Raw genomic sequence first — 20,409 nt, 5'->3', positions numbered from 1 at the left:
AATATATATATAAAGTTTATATTTTTATATATAAAACATAAACTTAAATTACTCATTCGATACAGTAGGTTTTAATTTTTGGTTAGTGCATGTGTGTTCCTTCTGGACAGGAAGGTACTGGTCCCCTCTCCAGGTATTCCAGTGAATATTAAACTTTGTTATTGTCATCTTGATAGCTGGAGCAGAGGGATTCAGGAGGCTCTGTTCGTGCTGATCAGCCTTGAAAGTAATCTCTGTCTTAGTGGGGTTTTTTGTTCCAACAATTGAAATGAATATCTGCTTCTGATGGGTGCTGAAATCTGCTGTTTGTTTGTCAAGCACTTCAGCAGCTCAGATCAGAGATTCAATTGTTATTTCCCAACACGATGGTAATTGGGCTGACAGAGGGATGGGTTTGGTATCAGATGGAGGGACAAGCTTTGTGTCCCTTTACACTTAATTTTGGCTGTCAGTAGGTACAGAGCAAGTTGACTTCTTGGTGCTGTTTCACTGTCACTTCGGAGGTGCAGCAGATTTTGTTCACATTTTAGGCGTTTGATGTATGGAACTAGTCCAAGCTGTAATTGCTGCAGAATTATTTTTTTTTAAATTACATATTACATAGTAATAATCATGTCCTGCCTCTAGCTATTTGCACCCTTAAAAAAAAGAACCAGAAAACACACAAAAATCCTGGCAGTGAAGCTTGGCAAAACTCTTTGTATCCGTAGAGGTCTTGCCTTTGGCACATGAGGTGTTGAAACAAGCTGTCTTATGTACTAATTATTCTCAGAGATAACGATGACATCTTCTGGCAATTGGACTAAGAAAAATATTTGTGAAGCAAGGGCTGGTCTACCACCTCTTATTTTGCTTTCCTAAAATTTGATGTTACCTGCAGAGGCAGACTTGAAGGTTTTCATGTAAATTTCTGCCCATTTGATGCTAATTATTGTGCATCGTCTATGACACTGCTGATGTCCTCGGAGTGATTGCTGCTCCTTCCTTATCCCCCCTGCCTGACATGCCATTAGTGTACCAGAAGGCTTTCTGCTCTCAGCTGCAGCGGGGAAGATGGCCAGTGCTTCATGAAATATGATGGGAGCGAAGGAAAGCAGAGAATAGAATTGGGAATGTGAATTAGAAATCAGGGAGAGGATCCTTCTGGCAGACCGTGTTCAAGCCACTGTCAACATAATGCTTGGGCTGCTCAGAAGCAGAATAACCTTTTGAAATGCCAGCTACTTAGATCAATTCTGTGTAGGAGAAAAATAAGTAACTCGGCTTTCTTTCTGTCGATTACTGTCTTTTTGGTAATGAAAAATGCTCTGAGGAACCGCTAGTAACAGCGTATTAGTTACAGCAGGAGAACCTCAATGCTGCAGGATCGCGTGGGCTACTTCAGAGAAGTGGGTTCACTGCAGGGGATGCTTATGCCAACAAATTGGGCCGGAACGGAACAAAGGAAAGAATGTGTCACTTAGAAAAGCATCCAAGTGTCTTCTGGGTCTTTTAAAGCTTTAACTTTTATATAAATTGTGTTTAGTTTGTGTGCAATTGCCAAGTGATTATGGAATTGCATTAACTGAGTAAACTAAGCACAAGGATGCGTTATTCAGCAGTTATCAATACTTGGGAGGATTAAGCTGAATTGAATTGTCTTTAAGTTGATCCATCAATCTTCCCTGGAGCATTTGGGAAAAAATACTCAGTCTTGGAGGTGATTACTGATTAATTCTCTTCATCAGGGAGCTCAGGAATGATACGTGGTAGTGCTGAGAAGGAAGATGGGTAAATCTGCATTTATAGTAATGGCAAACGGAAAGCAATTGGCCTTGGTTGTGTAAACAGCACAATGTAATAATCTGCAGCTAAACCCTCGTTTTAAAAATAGTTGTGTGTCAAAATGATTTGTCGTTTGTGCAGCAATAGAGAAAAGTATCTTCTAGAATTCAAGTTTTCTTCACCCCCCTCTTTGTAAATAACATTTCCAATAACCCTGGAAATAAGAGACTTAAGCAGAAAATGAAATGGTAGAAAGAATAATAATAATAATAATATTAAAAAAATGCTGTCTTACGGGGTCATTTATCATTGTAACAGTAGTGCAGACTATTACCGAGGGGAGGAGGGAAAACGCCACGGCTAGTCTGTGCCTGTAGCAGCAAAGCTTTATTTTATGACACTGTATTGGTTTACCTTGATGTGCTTTCATTTTAGAAAGGGGGCATCAGAAAGGGTGTTTTAATCTCCTTGTGTTTCTGTGAAAATTATGGATGACCTCTCTGTCTATATACAGCGAAGATCTTTGACTTGCTGTTCCACAGGAGGAAATTTTTAGGCTGAAAATGTTTGTCTGGACTTTGTAAGATGGATAAGAACATGGTTATAACACCAGAGAATGCAAGAAGTATGTGTGGTTTTAAGGGGAAAATGACTATATGTCTCTCTCTCTCTTTAAATTTTTTTTCTTTTTTTTTTTAATGAAGCTATATCTCTAGCTAATTTTGGCAGGTCTGGGAGAGAAACCATATAGGAAACATTTGGTCCTCGCATCATGATGGATTATTAGCTTCCTAACTCATTGGAGATAGTAAGAAGCAATTATTTGCTTTACAAATTGCAGAAAAGGTCTGCTCTGATATTTAAAGCTGTAGCAAAAACTACAGCATAGTGAAAAGGAGTAACTAAAATCTGGTAAAATCTTACTTTAAAACTTATATCTGTCAATAGAATTGTTTAGAAATATTTCCAATGATTTTGCCATTGACTTGAAAGAGATTAGTTTTCTCTGTATTAATCCTCTTCTGTCCTTTTGGAATAGCGCTACAATAGCTGATCGCTCCCTGCGTGTAGGTTGGTCATGTCTTACGTATGTTACTGTGTCTTTTGACTGTTTGGAGCGATTGTTTCACAACAGAATAAAAACTCTTAACTGCATGGTGGCCTGAAAAATTCAGATGCACAGAAGTAGTGCAATCCTTCGGTTAGAGCGAGTCGAACCAGTTAAGTTCTCACTTTCACTCCGGAGCCTACTGTGAGCTCACTTGTGGTGGCTGGTAAAGTGGAGAGACTTTGTTTTTATGGATGTACGAGGCTTATAGTTCCCACTTTACACCTGGAGCATGCTTGAAAAGTTAAGGCAGAACGGACATCCGCGAGGCTTTGGCTCTGTGCTCAGGCAGGATTTAGTGGTGCATCGGGAGTGTGCAGTGCTTCCTCATCCCGATCCTCACCAACTTAACGTACGCTGTCTGGCTGGACACGTTACCTGTGCTGAGTGAAAGGGAAGGCTGTGGCTTGCGGCCTCATGTATTTCCTCCAGGTTTGAAAAGCAGGCATCCGTTCTGCTCAGCGTCGGTGTGCGCTCTGCAGCTCGCGCCGGTTTCAGCTTTCCTTACAGCCCGCTCTGGAGCAGCTCCACGGGCCCTGCAGATAGAGCCCTCGCTTTTTTTATGCCGGGAACCAGATGGCTTAAGAAGTTTGAACTAATGTCACTACTCTGATGCCAGAAACACAAATTCAGCTTCTGCTGTGCCAGCACCTCTGATTTATTTGGGCTTTACCTGATACAGTGTTTCTTTTCCTGGAACACTAAATGCCCAAAATAAATCCTGGTATATCTTACTCACGCAAGTTTGACAGTCTCAGCTGTCTTATTTTCACAGTTATTTTCATAGTTACCTCTTTATTATAGACCTACATGTTGAAATTATTTATGGATACCTGTCAATGTAAAGTGTGTGTGATTTATGTCTGTTCCTTTACATTGTCCTACCAACCATTTTTTTCACCTATTGATGAAAACCTATGTGAAAAGCAGTCGGCTCTTGGCAGGCAACAGTCTGTTAATGCTTCCTACAGCATCTTGCTCTCTTCAGTCAATAAGTTTGCTCTTCCTAAAACACTTAGTTACTGCTTACTGGAAGATTAAATTGAACTGTTGTATCATCGCCCAGTGACTGTCCAGCTCTATCACTTAACATACCGAACATGGTGAAAACACGTACCTAACAATGCGTGCTGGTGGGTTTCCCACTTTTGGTTCGCATGCTATGGTTACATGATTGAATGAATATTTGGTGAGGTTTGCAAATTCTTTTCCTCCTACAACAGAGCGCAAGGTGTTGAAACGATTTGCGGTCTTCAATATGAAATGTGGTGTTTGCTTTGTACTATTGCTATTTGCCTACTAAGTATAAGTTGTTGGGGATTTCTTTTTCTTTTTAAAGGTACATTTGACCACAATTTATACGATAGTAAAAGGAATTCGTCTTACCAGTAGGGCAGCTCAGGTATAACTAGAAAGACAGCTTGGTACAGCTGTAGAAAGTGGGATCTGAGCGTTCGATTTATGTGTGTTGTAGACCACGCTCCTTTACGGGCTGTTTCTTGCTGTTAATTTACCCAGCAGACCTGTTTGGTGCAGTTTCAGCCTGTTATGGATGTACTTCTATGAATTTCCATAAGTTTGATGATTCCACACTTAACCTCTCGATTCATTCACGCGGGATGCTCTTACGCCTCATACCGTTACATCTCTCGCTAGCCTTTTAGGTTGAGATTTCCCTGCACTGAAGCCCAAAAGAGCTAAGGACAGAAAGCTCTAACCATCCATCTGGCTGCTGACTGGTGATAAGGGCAGTTCATTTGGGCTTTTGTGACTATTTTCCCCAAGACTTAAATGTTTGACTACCCCTAATTTGGTATGGAACTTTAGGAAATAGAGATGTCTTTATCTTCTTTATGAGCATTGCAAAACTTTTAAATCAATAAGTGATGGAGCAAATGAGGATTACGTGTGAATGACTGAGGGGCATATTTGCCTTAAATAAGTGTGTAACACAGTGCTCATAAAAAATGGTTGATTATTCACCTGTGATGTGTTTTTATTCTGAGAATCAATAATCTTATTTTGAAAACATGGGGAAAAAATTGAGGTGAGCTGGGGGCCTTTCTTTAGAAATTTGTGTTTTATTTAACCAATTTTGGTTGAAAATATTGCGTGAGCCTTCCGGAACTTTCTAAAGCGACAATTTAAATGTGTAGCAGATGGTCTCTGCTCAGGAGCAATTAAAACTGAATTACTGACTCCTGAACTGTGGATGACTTAATATGTACGCTTTATTCAACATGCATATCATGTGCTTTAAGAAAAAAAAAAAAGTTTAGGTGAGAATTCATCAGTATGCTCCATAACTCAGCTATAACTAACGAATGAAACTCATAATTCGCTGAGAAAAATAAGATTTGTTCATATGTGCGCCTGTCCTTGTTTACAACTTCTCAGATTTATCCATTTCACTTCTGCTTGAAGAAGAAAATTATAATTCCGTAGGATTTGTTTTACAACTCTGCAGTGCATGGAGGAAAAGAAAATTCTGGTGGGAGGTTATGAAGTGTGTGTGTAGCTACGCATAGAGCTCTATATGTATAATTATATACAACATTATTACTATTTAGCGAGGATAGATGTAATTTCTGAGTTTATTATTTTAAGAAGCAAGGGTTTGGCGGGGTTGGCAGATGGTGTGATGTTTGCTTATTTTTCTATAACATGCTTGAACCTTTCAGCAACTGGGAAAGGAAGTTGAAATTGTCTTCTAAAATTGTCTTTCTTAGGTTGGAACAAGATATTAAAAAGTTAAAGGCTGACCTGCAAGCAAGCAGGCAGATCGAACAGGAGCTACGTAGTCAGATCAGTTCTCTGACTAACACAGAGCGGGGAATTCGATCTGAAATCGGACAGCTCCGGCAAGAAAATGAACTGCTTCAGAACAAGTATGTGGTTTTGCACAGCTGTGTGAATTAGTTGCTGATGCCTGTAGTCTGGTGAAGGGGGTTTATTACGTTGAGTCTCTACAAAATTTGAGGCACTTGTCTGCAAATCCAGCAAGACTCATTTGGGACCATTGACAGCAATTTCTGTTTAGTAAATAGAATCCTCTGTTAAATCCCATACCTGTTACCTTCCAGATTACACAATGCTGTACAAATGAAACAAAAAGATAAACAAATGATCAGCCAGTTGGAGAAGAAACTAAAGGCAGAGCAGGAGGCACGAGCCTTTGTAGAAAAACAATTAATGGAAGAAAAGAAAAGAAAGAAGTTGGAAGAAGCAACTGCTGCACGTGTCGCATTTGCTGCTGCTACAAGGTACTTGCTCTACCCCAGAAGCAAGCTCGGCTCCAGAAAATTACTGGAATGTAGCTGTTGCTACTGAAATGTGTTTTGGAGGGATTTGGGGAGGCATTAGCTGGGAACAGCCTGAGCCTTGGTCATCGGGTGGTGAGCAGTATCACTGAGTATCACTGATTTGTATATTTGTGTGTACTATTATTTTCAATATTATTGTAGTTTAGTTATTAAATTGTTCTTATCTCAACCCATGAGTCTTTTTTTCCCTTTACCCCTTTAATTCTCTACCCCATTCCCGGGAGGGCGGAGGGTGAGTGAACGGGTGCGTGGGGTTGGCTCCCAGCCAAGGTTAAACCCATCACAGTATTGTTGCCATAAGGGAAATTGTCTCGCTAAAAAGAACAGAGTTAGCTTCCTTTTTTCATCCTTCAATATTTATATTAATTTTCATGTTAGTTCAGGATTGACAGCCTCATTCTTATTTCACCACCTTCTCTTTTAATGTTTTTTCTGCAGAGGAGAATGTACCGAAACTTTACGAAATCGTATCCGAGAGCTGGAGACAGAGTGCAAGAAGCTAACAATTGACATAAAGCTGAAAGAAGATCAGATACGAGACCTAGAAATGAAAGTTCAGGTAACGATAACACACCATAAAGATCATCATCACAATGAGTGCTTTCAGCCCTCTGAAATTGGTGGATCTATAGAAGAGGCAATCAACACCTTCAAGAATTATGCTCTTCAGATGTCTGTCTTGCATGTTGTACATCAGGCTTTGTAAGAATGTGGCTGTGAGAAAGGTTAATCATCTCAGTTCCACACCGTTCAATTGTTTAAATTATTAGAATTTTTTTTTTCCCCAGAACTGATCATCTGGGCAGACTGAGAATATAATCCTTTCAACAACATTTTTTTGTCTAATGTGAAGAGCTTGTTGCCAGTCCTATCGTTATAAATGTCACTGCTAACAAATAAGATTGCTTACTCAATACAGTCTTAATCACTGGCCAGACACATTTCTTTTTTCTGTGAAAGTGCTTGAATGTTGGAAGCACATTGTGGTAGACTTGTAGCAGACACGCTGTCTGGCATCTTGGAGTTTAAGAGCTCAAATGTGTGAGTTGAAGTTGACCTTTTTCCTTTACAATGTCTGTTCCTGAAGATGCACTCGGACTGTCAACTGACAATTTGCATGAGTATGTATTTTGAATGCCTTGTTGTTTTTTAGACACTCTTCAAAATCCACCTGGTGTTATTGTGAACTTGTTTCCAAATAACATATGCAGCCTTGTTGTGTCTGGGTTTACCAAACCCTTGAAAACAAGTGTGGTTTATCCATGGAGAATAGGAGCATGGCTTCCAAATAATTAAAACCAGCTACAGTGAAGCTTTTTAATTTTATTACCACCTTCAAACTGTCAGGGAAGCTTTTTGTTACAGGCATTAATATTTTCCCCTGTTGTATTACTGTTACTTCATTTCAAAGTATAGAATTTTTGTGCATTAGCATTTTGACTAAGAACATACTTCCCAACCCCAAGGTGACTTTCTTACTTGCTCCCTCCTTTTCTCTTTTCTAAATTTCTGGGTTTACAGCACAGTTAGGTTCAACGTGGGAAGTACTCCGAGATAAAGAAAATCCCTCTCCTCAACCAGCTGAAATAGCTTAAAATGCTTATTTAGTATCTCTCTAAAGTGTCTAGCAAGAGATCAGTCCCCCTTCTAGCCATTTGGCTCGTGGGAAGTGTTTTCGCGTTCCGCAGCGTGGCCAGGAGTGCTGTGCTGCTGCTTAGCCAGCGCTTGGAAGTGCTGAGGAGGATTTCTGGGTGGAGGGTCTCGATGCGGATGATAGAAGGCTGAGAAGCAGAATAAATGATACTTGCTCACTGTGCTGTGATTAGGCATTATACAATATGGCTTTAATCACTTGTATGATGGTCATGTATAATTAGGGGAGGTAATATTACGGTGTCCTTAATTAACCATCATTTTAATTTTACAGTATTAATACCGAGCCCAGTGGTGTGCTGTGGGGAAGAAAAAGACTTCTCAGTGTATCTCATGTGTAAAGTCGATGAGAATAACATTTATCCTAATTATTCCTACAGGAACTGCGGAAGTACAAGGAAAACGAGAAGGATACGGAGGTGTTAATGTCAGCACTTTCAGCCATGCAGGATAAAACGCAGCACTTAGAGAACAGCCTGAGCGCAGAGACGAGAATCAAGCTGGATCTGTTCTCTGCGTTAGGAGATGCAAAACGGCAGCTTGAGATTGCCCAAGGTAACACGAGATAGTTTAATCCAACATGTAGTACTGACTGAAATTGTGAAAATGTGACAGAAAGAACGTCCTACCTTTTTATTGAGGGGTGGGCTATGGCCCCCACCCAGCATTTCAGCTTTCAGTGGGTTTTTGTCATTTACAGCTTTGTGAATGTGAGCCTAAGCAACCCAGCCAAATTAGCTGACCTGATTTCCCCAAACTAGTGAGCTGAAGGCAATAAATGTAAAGATGGGCATTTAAATTAATTTATGATGATTTTCCACATTTTTATAAACCATTACCTTAAAGCTAGAGAACTTAGACCTAGAAGATAAAATAAGATTTTCCATCTATTAAGCCCCCGTCCTTGAATCCCAATAATATTTTGATACTCCTGAAGTAAATATAACCTAAATATGGGGACAGAAAAAATCCCAAACTGTGTTAAACCTCCCACTGGTGAGGTCAACGTGGACGCTGGTGTCCAACTGGGCTGGAGTTGCAGCCACCAGAGGGAGCATGACGCCATCATAAAACCCTGCCCAGGCTGTCCTTTGTTCCACTGTGCAAACCATGAAGCAAAATGAAATAAACTTTTGATTTAGTACCTGTTTAATTTCCTTGCAGAAATTTGCTTGGTTGCAGGAAAATCTGATTAGAGTGAGAAATTCTTCTGTTTCATTTCATTGATGTTTCTCTTTAGTTTCGTAAATTGCTGTAGTGACGATGTGAGTGCACACAAACGGGGTTTAGAAAAATGGTGAGAATAAGGACAGCTGTGAAAATAAAGTAAATAACGCATTTAATAAGCAAACACTTGTGCTCCTGTGAGGTGCTGGTAAAATGGGAAGGGAAAAGTGCAGAAAAAAGTTGAGCCATAGAAATAATCTTTTGCAGCTGTGAATCCAAACAGTGCAAAATCTCGTGGAAGTGTGATGTCTAGCTGTGTTACGTGGTAACCAGAGATAATTAAACATCATTCCTCAATGCAAGTCAGGAGTTACACGACTTGTGCTTTTCCTGATGTCGTGTTGGAGCGCTGAATGTCTTCTGGGGGTTTTGCTTCAACAGCTCTTACCGTTGAACAGTTGGTGGAGGGTGAAAACATGCTGATGATTCTAAGTGATGTTATTTGCTGTTTTCAGGGCAAATCATTCAAAAAGATCAGGAAATCAAGGACCTAAAACAGAAGATTGCAGAAGTTATGGCAGTAATGCCCAGCATAACATACACTGCAGCCACCAGCACTCTGAGTCCCGTTTCCCCACATTACTCTTCCAAATTTGTGGAGACCAGCCCTTCTGGACTTGATCCCAATGCCTCTGTTTATCAGCCCTTGAAGAAATGAATGCCAATTTTCTTTTTGCCCAGTAATTTTGTCATGCTGAAGGCATCACACGGGAGTGTCTCTTGCAGTCAAGATGAAATTGTATTGTGTGAGACCTGTATTTGTTGTCATTTAAAACAGGATAAAAGAACATCTGGATTGACTAGAACTGCCCATCAGTTTTTCTTGTAAATTTTTAGAAAACCTCACAGAACTTTGCAATTTATTTTCCTTGGCCAAACAATTCTTGGTTTTCAAGTAGCCAATTTTGCCTTTTTATGTACTCTTGCATGGTTTCCTCTTGAAAAATACAGGACTTTGCTTGATTTTGAACCCTTTCTTTAATTTTTTTTTTTAATTATCAAGTTGAATTTGCAGATTCGTTCAGAAACAGTGAGGAAAAACCTTTCGTTTTTACAGTGAAAGGGTTAAATAATCTAACAAAGCTTTGGTTTATAGATGTATTAAATACAAATATGTGATGTCGCAGAAGATAATTTGATTACCCCCTCAAAGGACCAAACAAATTTCAGGGGCGTTATTTAAGGGAAAGAATAAGAGAATAGATGATGATGTGACGGTGGTTGTCGTGTGAAATATTTATATTCCCATTGGTGTTTTTAGTCATTGAGAATTGCTAACAGTCTTGTTCACAGTGCCTTGGGAAAAGACATTTCAAGAGGAAACTTGATAGTTTAAACTATTTTTTCCCCCTTCACTGTCATCTAGCTTATATATCAAGCTCATTACAGAGTCTACTGCAGATTGTACATGGTAATTTGGATGTTCATTATAAACCGAGGTTACATCTTCTGTTTATTTTTATATAAACTCAGCAGTGTTCTGTAACTTGCCTTGATTATACTGCATCGTGGAAGGCACAATATTAAACAGGAAGCGTTATTGTGAAGGCGGAACTGTGCAATGTACTGTATACAAGAGACTGTAAAGCTGGCTAATAAAAGCTGCAGTTCTGGGTTTTTTTTATTCAACTGTGATTTACAGTTTATATCACCTTGTGTTTGACAATTTCAATGGGGCTGAATGTTTTTCAGCTGTTGTGCCAAGGAGTTTTTAAGGAGTTTTAAAGGAAACTCAAAAATTGCACAAAAGTTTAAGTTAAAATGTATATTATACATTGATAGAAAGTGTTTGCACTGGCAACTTCTGAAGCGTTTCAGATTTTTTTTGAGGGTGGGGATTGGAGAGGTGGGAAGCAAAATTGTATTAGAAACTAGCAGAATTATAAACCCAACCTTATGATTTTGCAAACATGCAGTGGACTCTGGAAGGACAAAGTTCTTCTTAAAAGAAAAGAATTTTTTAAAAAAAGTTTAATGCTAATTGGCATGTATGCCTCATAAAAAAAAAATTAAGAAAGGCACAGGTCAATAGAAGTATTAAAGTTTCATCATTTTAATCACAGATATTCTTTTGGGATAAAACCTCTAGCTTTAGCCAGGTGTGCATGTTGCCGTCATTTGCATTTTTGAATCATCTTGTGTAATTGTCACCATGAAAGTGTTACTCAGAAATGTCATAGGTTTTTCATCTTTGTGCAAAACATGAAATATTGTCACTGACTTTTTGTGTTGAGGTTCCCCCATTTTGCTGCCTACTTTGGCACAATTTTCGTTCAATACTTGGTCTTGGCTGCATTCTTTTTTTCTGTGGGGTTTACAAAGAATAAACATTTTCTTGCAGATAAAAAAAATAATTTTTTTTTGCCTTTTTAACTGACCTGATTTAGCCTGGTATAAATAATGCATTTTGTTTAAAGAGCACTCTGTTACTCCAGGTAAGTCTTCTCTTTTGCAACAGAGCTTCACTTCTGTGAAACAGAAGAAGGAATGGATATTTTTTTTTTTGTATTTGATATATAAACTTAGAAAGTTGAGGGCTCTGAAAAAAAAAAACCGTAAATTTCTTGAGAATTGCAAAAGTATATCTAAGTTTAGCCTTTGTTCCTTTGCAGCCATTCTCCTTGCTGCAAAAGCAAAGCCAGGATGGATGATTTGGATGTTTAAGCGTTGTCATTGTCTAGGCAAAAAGAAAGAACTTGTCCCAGGTTTTCAGTATATCGCTTGATTCTCTCAGCAGCCACCGTTCCTGTTGTAAAATCTTCTTATTGGGAATCCTGCAGCTGCATTCGGGGTAAATGAGCTGGTTTGTGTATGCCGTAGCTGGTCCTGACGTGGATGTTCTTCTCTGACTGCATCTACTCCAGCTTCTTCAATCCTCAGCAGCTAAACCTCAAGGTAAAGTTCTTCAGGTACCGAGAATTCCACCTTCAGCTATTCTGTGATTCTGCTGCAAGCACTGCCAGAACCTCCCAGTCCCCTGAGGACACTTTTTTTTTTTTAACTTTTCAAACCACACGAGTCTGACATACACATAGACCATTTCCCACTCTAAAAGGAAGAATTCAAAATACATTACAGATAAATTTGCAATTTTAGCAGATCACATTGCCGTGCAGAAGTCGCGTTCTCTGTTACCCTCCTCGGTTCAGATGGATTTGTTCCTTTAGGAAAGGTGAGGCACCAGGCTGCTGGGAAGGGTAAGTGGAGTGAGTGGAAGGAGATCATTTAAGCGCTCAGATCTTACACCAGCCAGCCTCGGGATCTTTAAATATTTAAATGTCTGAAATGGAAAATATCTTAATGACTCATCATAAATTGTACTTGCAAGATTAATATATGGGGAATTTAAGAATGTAGGACTGCAGAAGTGTCATGTAGGATATCTTGGTTTTTCTACAGTCAATTTTGAAATATTACTGTGGAATAAATACTCTGCCAAAGAAAAACTGAAGTGTCCAGAAATTTTGCCAGCCAGCATAAGTCTAGGAAGAAAAGGTAATGGAAAGACAGGGCTTATATGTAATGGTTTTGAGCACCTCAGGGTTTATCCTCACTAAAATTTTAAGTAGAGTGGAAAGCAGTATGTAATTTTATTTTTAATATTTAATGAAAAGCTCCTTTATTCATAGAATCTGCTCTGTAACTGTGCTAAGATGAACTAGCTCCCCTTTCTTAGCATGTTTCATAGTCATGGGGAAGGAAGGGCTTAAATGACCTTATCTTTGCTTCATGAAATAACTTCTAGAAAGTAAAAATCGCTGCTTTGACCGAAACGTCCTCTATGGCCAGCTGGAAATGAAGCTGGAGCTACCAACTTCAGTGCAGGAAAGCGGGTGAACTTCCACCTCCCTTCGGGTAGCTCTTTCCTTTACAGTGTGTAAGCAGAACAAACTTGTGGTTTGTTTTTCCTTTTTCTTCCTTGGTTGTTAAATCAGGTTTGGAAGTTGCTGGCTTACCCTAGCACTGCCGTAAGCACACTGGAACTGCACACTGGAGGAACTGGCTCCAGGACAGTTTCTCAGACCAACAGAAAACGTGCCTGTCGGCGTTTCCCCATTCCTGCCGGCTGCTCCCAATGTGCTGGTATTGATGATGCTTGTATGCAACAGATGGATTTTTTTTTCTTTTTTTTGCACTTGAAAATAAAAATCAGACTCATTCCAATGGCATTGGATGGAAAACGCTCTATAAAACAAGTTTAACCTTTTTCCTTTACCAGTAGTGCCTGCTATTAAGACTGTTCCCAAGATTAGCATCTGAGAAGGGACAGAGTCCACCCCAAAGTAAGCAGTCTGCTTTTCCCCCTGTCCAGACAGCTTTGTGCACTACCAGCACCGAGCACACGGTAGTGCAGCAACTTGATCATCTGCAGCAGTAAGTTGTTGGGCTTTTTTTTTGCTTTTTTTTTTTTAAATTTACAAGTTTTAGTCATAAGCTGAATGGTTCCTAAACACTCCCATGGGAGTTAGTGTGTGGTGGGGGGTGTGTTTCTTTGCTACTTTCTTTTCTTGTATTGCAATTTGGAAGTCAAGGTCAGAAATAGACCTTCAGCAAGTTAATAGATTATAAAAATGAAATCTGAGATGCCCCAGTATCTTAATGGAATCAGCTTCTATGATGCACTAAAATAATACAGAACCATTTGACTAAAGCTTTTCTAATAAAGGGGAGCGGGCAGAAAAAAGGGCAAGAATCCATTTCAATCAAGTTCAAATGTAAGTGGCTCATTTACCTGTAATCCAGCTGAGTGGTAATTACACTGTTCTAAAGCATCTTGTCAGGTTCAGACAATACTGGGTTTTACTGCTTACAATGAAAATCTTTAAACTGTGTGTCTTACATAATTAACAAGAAATTATTTCCCATCAAAATTTACCCGATATGAACAGTAATGGTTGTGTTATAATAAAATAATAGCGGCAGTTAGGGAGAGCGTAGCCTGCTCTCTTTACATTTCTGGAAATGCTGCAGGAGCGGTGCGGTTTTTGTGGGGAAATGCAGCTTTTTCTTGCTCTACCCCAAAGCAATAGCGTAACAATTTCCCTTCCTACCGAACAGCTGTAATGCCGCGCTCTGATCATAAACCAAGTGGCAGCTTCAGGTGAATTTTCTTATCCTTTGCTTTCAAGCCATTCCATTCAAAGTCTTATTGGAACATTCCTTATGCAAAAAATGCACGACAAGCATTTTAAAGACAATTTAAGACTGCGCTAAAACCAAGGGATTCTTACCAGACTGAAATAACCAGCGTTTTACAGCCTTTATCTCCATAATGGCTCACTTCATCTGATCTGTTTCCTCCTCTGTTTGCTGCGATATTCTAACTTTCATTAACCTTGACTAAACAATTTGGTCTCTAGATGATCTTTTTAGGCAATCTTTTTTTTTTTTTTTTGTACCCTCTTCAAGTGCATTTTCACTTAAAATCATCTGTTTATCTGCAATTTCTTTTTTTTTTTGAATAGGGTTTTTTTCTTAGACCTCTGTATGACTTAACTGCCATATAGAATAATTGCAAGCAATGTTTGTCATGAGAAGATTTATCTGCTTCATCATCTGCTTTTAGTCCCGTGTATCAGAAGGCAAACTGATGTGATTATACCAGGTGCAGCAATTCCCCGTGGGGATACATTCTGTCTGCAAAGCCCCTGGGGCTCTTCGGAGGGCAGCAGGGCCCCTTGTCTGTAAAGAAACCGGATCATTTGCCATCCTGAGAGGCTTAAGTTTTAAAATATTGAACTGTTTGGATGGGGGGAAAAATATTAGAAATAAATTAGTCTTTTATTGGCAATTAGCTTGAAGAAAAAAAAAAAAACAAAAACACACCAACAATCCAAGTACTCCTAAATCCCAAGTAAATTTGGATCTGAAACAAAATGTTATGGTTCATAGCAAATATAAATGAAAATATTTGGGATCTGGAGGGCCCGAAGAGAACCTGTCTTGGGATTTTCTGAAAGTGAGAGCTTGCTGAAAGGAAAAGTACTTTGTGTCCTCTGCAAAACAGCCACGAGAGGGCTCAGGATGCCCGGAGTGAGCCCGTCGCTGCTCAGAGAGCAAATCGTGAACATGACTCAGTCACCAAAATACTGGGGAAAAATCCATTTCTTTTTAAACAGACATGGAAATGTTATTTCATAGTCTTTCTGTTATGTGCAAGAATAGGAAATGCATCCTGGGAAGCGCAGAGATCTCCGAAATACATGGATTTGAATAGAAATATAGCCAATATGCAAATGTTCTTTCCATGTGAGATTATAGAGAGAGTCGAAGGAGGAAGGCTTTGCTTTATTCTCCGTATCCAGAAGCCTTTCTGTTGCACAAACCGAAGCAATATAGATCCTTTGGTTGAAGTTTTGATGCAAATACAGGAAACTTTCCACCGTGAATAGACCTATATAGTATTTCACCCATCTTCTGTTGGTGGTGATGGTACTCATGTGTATCCTACAAGCCATGGTGGCTTTGCTGTCCAAAAGCGTAGAACTGTCACCTCCCAGAAAAGGAAGGTGTCATTCGGAGATGCAGGTGAAAAGAATTTAGTCCTGGACCCAAGTCTAGTTTATGATCCAGTATCTGACTTCTTGGGGCTAAAAGCAAGTTGCTGAAACTCTCCTCTCTTTGCAAAGATGTGTATTGTGGCTTGTGTGGAGGAGCTGGTTTGGATTTCTGTTGAGAATCATTCTTCTCATTGAAGTTCAATTTATAGTGAAGGTGCCTGGCATCAGAAGTCAAAAATACTCGGTGTTTGCAAATACTCTTTTTTAACCTTAGATTATACCAAATGCCCTGGAGTGCTCGGAGCCTGAGTGGACTTGCAGAAGAAGACGGAGAAATCAATCAGACAAGCAGCACAGCGGTGTTCCTGTTTTACAGCTTGGCTAGCAAGGCGCAAGCACGCTGGGTGTGCTTCCCCTCCTCCACGGCCTCACCCTCCGCTCTGCCGGGGCCGGGTTTGCAGGGCAGCTCGGCGCGTGTTCTGGTGCCCAGGTGGAAGCTGAGCTCCTTGCTGTGTGGGTTTCGCAGGCTCCAGTCCTCGGCAGAGCTGGCAACTTGAATAAGACCTGGCGATTCAGGCGTCAGCTGCTGCTGCATCTAAAGATCCATGTCCAGGGCTCCAAGGAGTCGGTATATCAATGTGAGCACAAGGTGTAAAAATGGACCTGCCCTTTCACAATGGCATTTTCACATCTCATTGGCACAACTTTCCAAACCCCCTTGCAGCAAAGTGAGACCTTAAGGCTCTTTCCTTCAGTGGACAGCTGACTTAGCAGGTACAAATGATCCCTTTCATGTTTCACAAGGACAGATTTCTTTTTTTTTCCAGGTGCCTGTTTGAATTTGCTGAATTTTGTTGAGTATCATTCTCCTATTTTTTTTTTATTACATTAAAAAAAATTCTATACCTTATAGGAAATATTTTAACATATTTATAGAAATTTTTTTAACACATTTATTTAAACATATATTTCTAAGTGCCAATAACTGTGCCTTAGAGGTGCAGATTGATTGTAACTTTAATATCACCTTCCTCACAATGAGCAGGTGTCCTGGAGGAAATAATTTAACATCTCTCTACTTGCTTACCCATCTGTAAAATGGGATTTTTGTTCCTTGGCTTCTCAAGGAAATATTTTAAAGCTTGCTCCGTGTTTATTGCTGCTTTAAAAGTTTAGAGCATATTAAAATATTCAGGATTTCTGCGGGGGACTTCAGTGGGCTCAGAAATACAGGAATGCAGAGGCTGCATGTAACAGTTTACAGGTAGGAATTTCTCTGGCAGATATTTTTGTAAAATATTTGGCTTCCTCCTATGACTTATCTTGCCCACAGCAGCAAAACTTTAGTAACAATAAAAGGGAAACTTAAATGTATGCATGTTTAAAAAAAAAAAAAAAAGTCTGCTGTCTTCTGGTCCCTCTCTTTTTAATTTGTTTCTGATTTACCATAGCTCAGGAAAAAAGGAGAAAAATGTAGTTACGTGGTGGAGAACAGCGGGACCCCCACTTAGGCGCTGACAGGGGAGAAGCTGGAGGAACTGAAACCATGAGTTTTACAACATTTTATAGCGCGATGTAATGCATTAACAGCCTGATTCTCACGCTGTGCCTCTAAATGGCAGCAATACTTAGAAAGTCAAAACGCTCCTCAAGGATTCCGACACAAAAGCCAGAGTTATTCACTGCGGAGGGAGCCTGCTCAATTATCCCCCACGTTCGGAGCCGCTCGAAAGGGAGCTGGTGAAAGCAGAGCTCTGCGGAGCCCTGAGCAAGGCTAGGGTCTGCTCCCAGCCCTGTCACTGGGACTCGCTTGCTGCTAAAAGGGGTTTTTTTTCCACTGAAAAATGGTAAGGCAGCTTCTTCCCCGCAGAAACTGTTCTGGAGAGATAATGGGAAGACATAGGAGGGAGAAGGATTAAACAGCAACATTTTCTCAGCACTTCCTCCTGATTTTTTGCAGCATTGCCTGTTGAATAGCAGTGCCGTTAACCAACTCTTATTGACTGCCTTCTGCCCTCAGCTGAGTTTGCTTTGCAATTTCTTTGTATTTCAGCTGCGCCAGCCGTGTGCCTGCCCTGCTCTTATGGTGATGTGAGGAAGCAAAAAAAAAAAAAAAAAAGAGTAAGAAATACTATTGAGTTCTTCCCAGCTGGGGTATCTGAGCCAGTTGACTCTAGTGAGCTTGTGAAACATCAACTTTATTTGTTCTGTGATAGCACTTAAAAGAGCTATTGGACAGGGATTCAAAGTCATCACTGGCAGGTGAGCAACGGTATGCTTTGGGGTCCCTGTTGTGCTTTTTTGACCTTTTAAAATTCCTGGGGCTCACAGTTCAGCCCTGAAGATGCACATCTCCCTCCACTCATTGCTTGGCTCTTTGGAGGAGCAGGTCCCTTGTTCTAACGGAGGTAACTTGCTTAGCTCTCTCTTCATCTCCCTTGCTTTTTGCAGCCTGTAAGCAGTGCTGGAGTCTCAGCCTGTTGCGAGTTTGTGGTTGTTCTTGATTGGATTTTGGATTGTGTGGCTGCCAGTAATACTATTTCTCAAAGTCCAGGCTTTGAAAATTACTTAGTCTTATGTTTGGCAGTTGAGTTAATAAGTTGCATAATTACAGTTCTAGGAGCAGATCCAGTACCTTTAGAAAGTGCAGTGGAATCTCAATACCTTCTTCCTTCTCTGCCTTGAAATGGCGTTAATTTCTTTCTCCTCTAAATGGCAACAGAATTAATTTTGGAGAGACCTGTTGCTTGAAGTGGAGTCAGTGGATTAATAAAAGTGTTAATTATTAAAGCCTGCAAATGCTCCCTAATGATTGTTTGCTGCAAAGTTAATGTTTGATTGGAGAAGGTCGTCTGCAAGCCTGAGTAGGAAACCCGTCTGTGTAATAGCAGGTGAAAGCACAATTACCTTCTCTTCATTCTGTGCACTGGCGCTCTCTACGACACTCCGTCCGATCATCCTAAACAATGAGCTTGGAGGAAGAGCTGCTTTCCAGCTGCAACCCAAAAGGTCACCCTTTTTAATTAAGCAGGAGCAATTACATCTGTTACTGTGCTTCCTAGAACGAGGCGTGGGCACCTCATACCTGCCGGAGAACGAGCCCGGGCTGCGGGTGCTTTGGAGGGTTTGCAGCCCGAAGGGCTGTGCTGCGCCGTTTCCTGAGAGCTCAGCTAACACGGGGCAGATAGGCAAAGGAAACGAGCGGATGCTGTGTGTTTTATGCCCATAATCTGTGCTGAAATAACGCGTGATCAGAAGTGTCTGGCGGTAATCTGTGCTGCAAAACCTCCGGCTGCTCTGCGGCTGGGGGGAAGGTGTCACCCCGAAACCTCTGCGAGCGGTTGCCCGTTTACGATCTTCAGGTGGAATTGACTGAATGGCACCAGCAGGTATCTTCCCCGAAAGAGATGAACATCCCATTGCTCCAGCTGACGAGCGATCTCTGTTCATTCGAGGTCTGAGGCGTGCTGCTGATCCGATCTCGTCGGGGCAGGTTAACTGCGGGCTAGGCGAGGGGCTGTGACCGAGTTTCAGCTCTGAATCCTGTGCTTTGACTATTTTCCTCTACTGGAATTTAATTGGGACGGACATCAAGAATCTGGTTTAACATTTTGGTTTTCCTGAAATGATGGTTGGAAGGACTCAGGGTGAGACAAGACCTCTGCTTTTCCCAACCCTGCCACTCACTTTCTTTGTGGTTTTGGCCAAAGCATTTAACCTGTCTGTGCTTTGAACTTTTTTTTTTTTTCCTTTTTAAAATGAGGATGATAACGTGCGCTCTTGAGAAGAACCCCCAAGAGCCTTGTAGGAAGGGCGTTTTCCCAGCGCTGCCAAGTTCTGTCGTTAGGAGAACGGATGTTTAACTTTGCAACTGAAAATAAACCAAACCCCTCTTTGAGCAAAGCATCGCAGGGAGCTGCTGGGGTTTTGGCATTAATAATGCTGCAAGTCCCTGTAGACGCTCCCCAGCTTATTGCTTCATCAGAGGGATGAAACTGGTGTGCTTTGCGAAAGGAAGCGAGGTAAGAGGGGGAATATCAAGAAGCGAGTCTTTGCCAGAGGTGAACAGTCAGAAACAAGAAGCAGGGGAGCAGCCAAACGCTCTTTGGTGCAGCTACACCTCCGGTGAGCAAGGGACACAAAGTAAGAACCTTCTCGATAGTAAACAAGGCAGGCAGTGTGTGAGAGCGGAGTCGGAAAGGGTGGATGCCGGCATGAAGAAATAAAAGCTGCTGCTTTGTCTTTCAGGACTGACGAGGGCTTTGGAGATGTCTTTAGGAAAGCGCTGCTCCCCAGGAGGGAGAGGATGGGGACAGAACTCGGAGACGTCTCCTGGGGCACGTAGCACTGGGGAAGCCCTGTCAGTCTGATACAGGACCGTGAGAGATCATCAGGTGGGAGAAAGCTGGAATAATTCTGGCCTCTTGATGTAGGAATGCTGTTGCACTTCATGGGCTGTCGCTGCGATTGCTGCAACTTTGTGCATCTCTCCATCAACCTCTCAGATGTTTACAGGCAGGCTCAAGGGAACAGCGTCTGTCTCCTGGGATTCTGGCCCCTTGCTTTGCAGCTTTAAATCAGCTGATGAAAGGGGGTTGAGCAGAGTCCAAGCTGCACGTGCTCCCACCGCAGTGAAATACGGAAAGAAGTCTCCTGGCAGCTTGTGACAACAGGAGCCGCAGCAGCGAGAATACACACACACTGCCTGGGACTTCAGGGGGTTTGTATACTCAGCCAATTGAGACTCATCAGCCCTCTTTTCGCTGTAATTCACGGGGACGTGGGAATGTTCCGGTTACGCCGGCGCTGCCGGGCAGGGAACGAGCGTGTGACC

General features: G+C 41.1%; 1 protein-coding gene across 1 annotated transcript; it reads left to right on the top strand.

The window, feature by feature from the left end:
* The first annotated feature begins 4,902 nt into the window (after positions 1 to 4,902).
* On the top strand, positions 4,903 to 10,697 carry LOC104468490 (macoilin-like). The gene is made up of 6 exons (XM_010082635.1): positions 4,903 to 4,919; positions 5,554 to 5,760; positions 5,956 to 6,135; positions 6,634 to 6,754; positions 8,229 to 8,403; positions 9,531 to 10,697. The coding sequence occupies exons 1-6, from the start codon at positions 4,903 to 4,905 to the stop codon at positions 9,731 to 9,733; spliced, it is 903 nt and encodes a 300-aa protein (XP_010080937.1). The 3' UTR covers positions 9,734 to 10,697.
* Positions 10,698 to 20,409: the final 9,712 nt, after the last annotated feature.

The sequence above is a fragment of the Pterocles gutturalis genome, unplaced genomic scaffold (assembly GCF_000699245.1).
Source record: "Pterocles gutturalis isolate BGI_N339 unplaced genomic scaffold, ASM69924v1 scaffold48479, whole genome shotgun sequence".
NCBI classification, from domain to species: Eukaryota; Metazoa; Chordata; class Aves; order Pterocliformes; family Pteroclidae; genus Pterocles; species Pterocles gutturalis.
Note: the sequence above shows the minus strand (reverse complement) of the source record. Positions and strands in the feature narration are given on the sequence as shown.

Coding starts and splice junctions, on each gene's coding strand:
- LOC104468490 (XM_010082635.1), top strand. Junction 6,136..6,633: donor GCATTTGCTGCTGCTACAAG/GTACTTGCTCTA, acceptor TTTTTTCTGCAG/AGGAGAATGTACCGAAACTT. Junction 8,404..9,530: donor GCAGCTTGAGATTGCCCAAG/GTAACACGAGAT, acceptor TGCTGTTTTCAG/GGCAAATCATTCAAAAAGAT.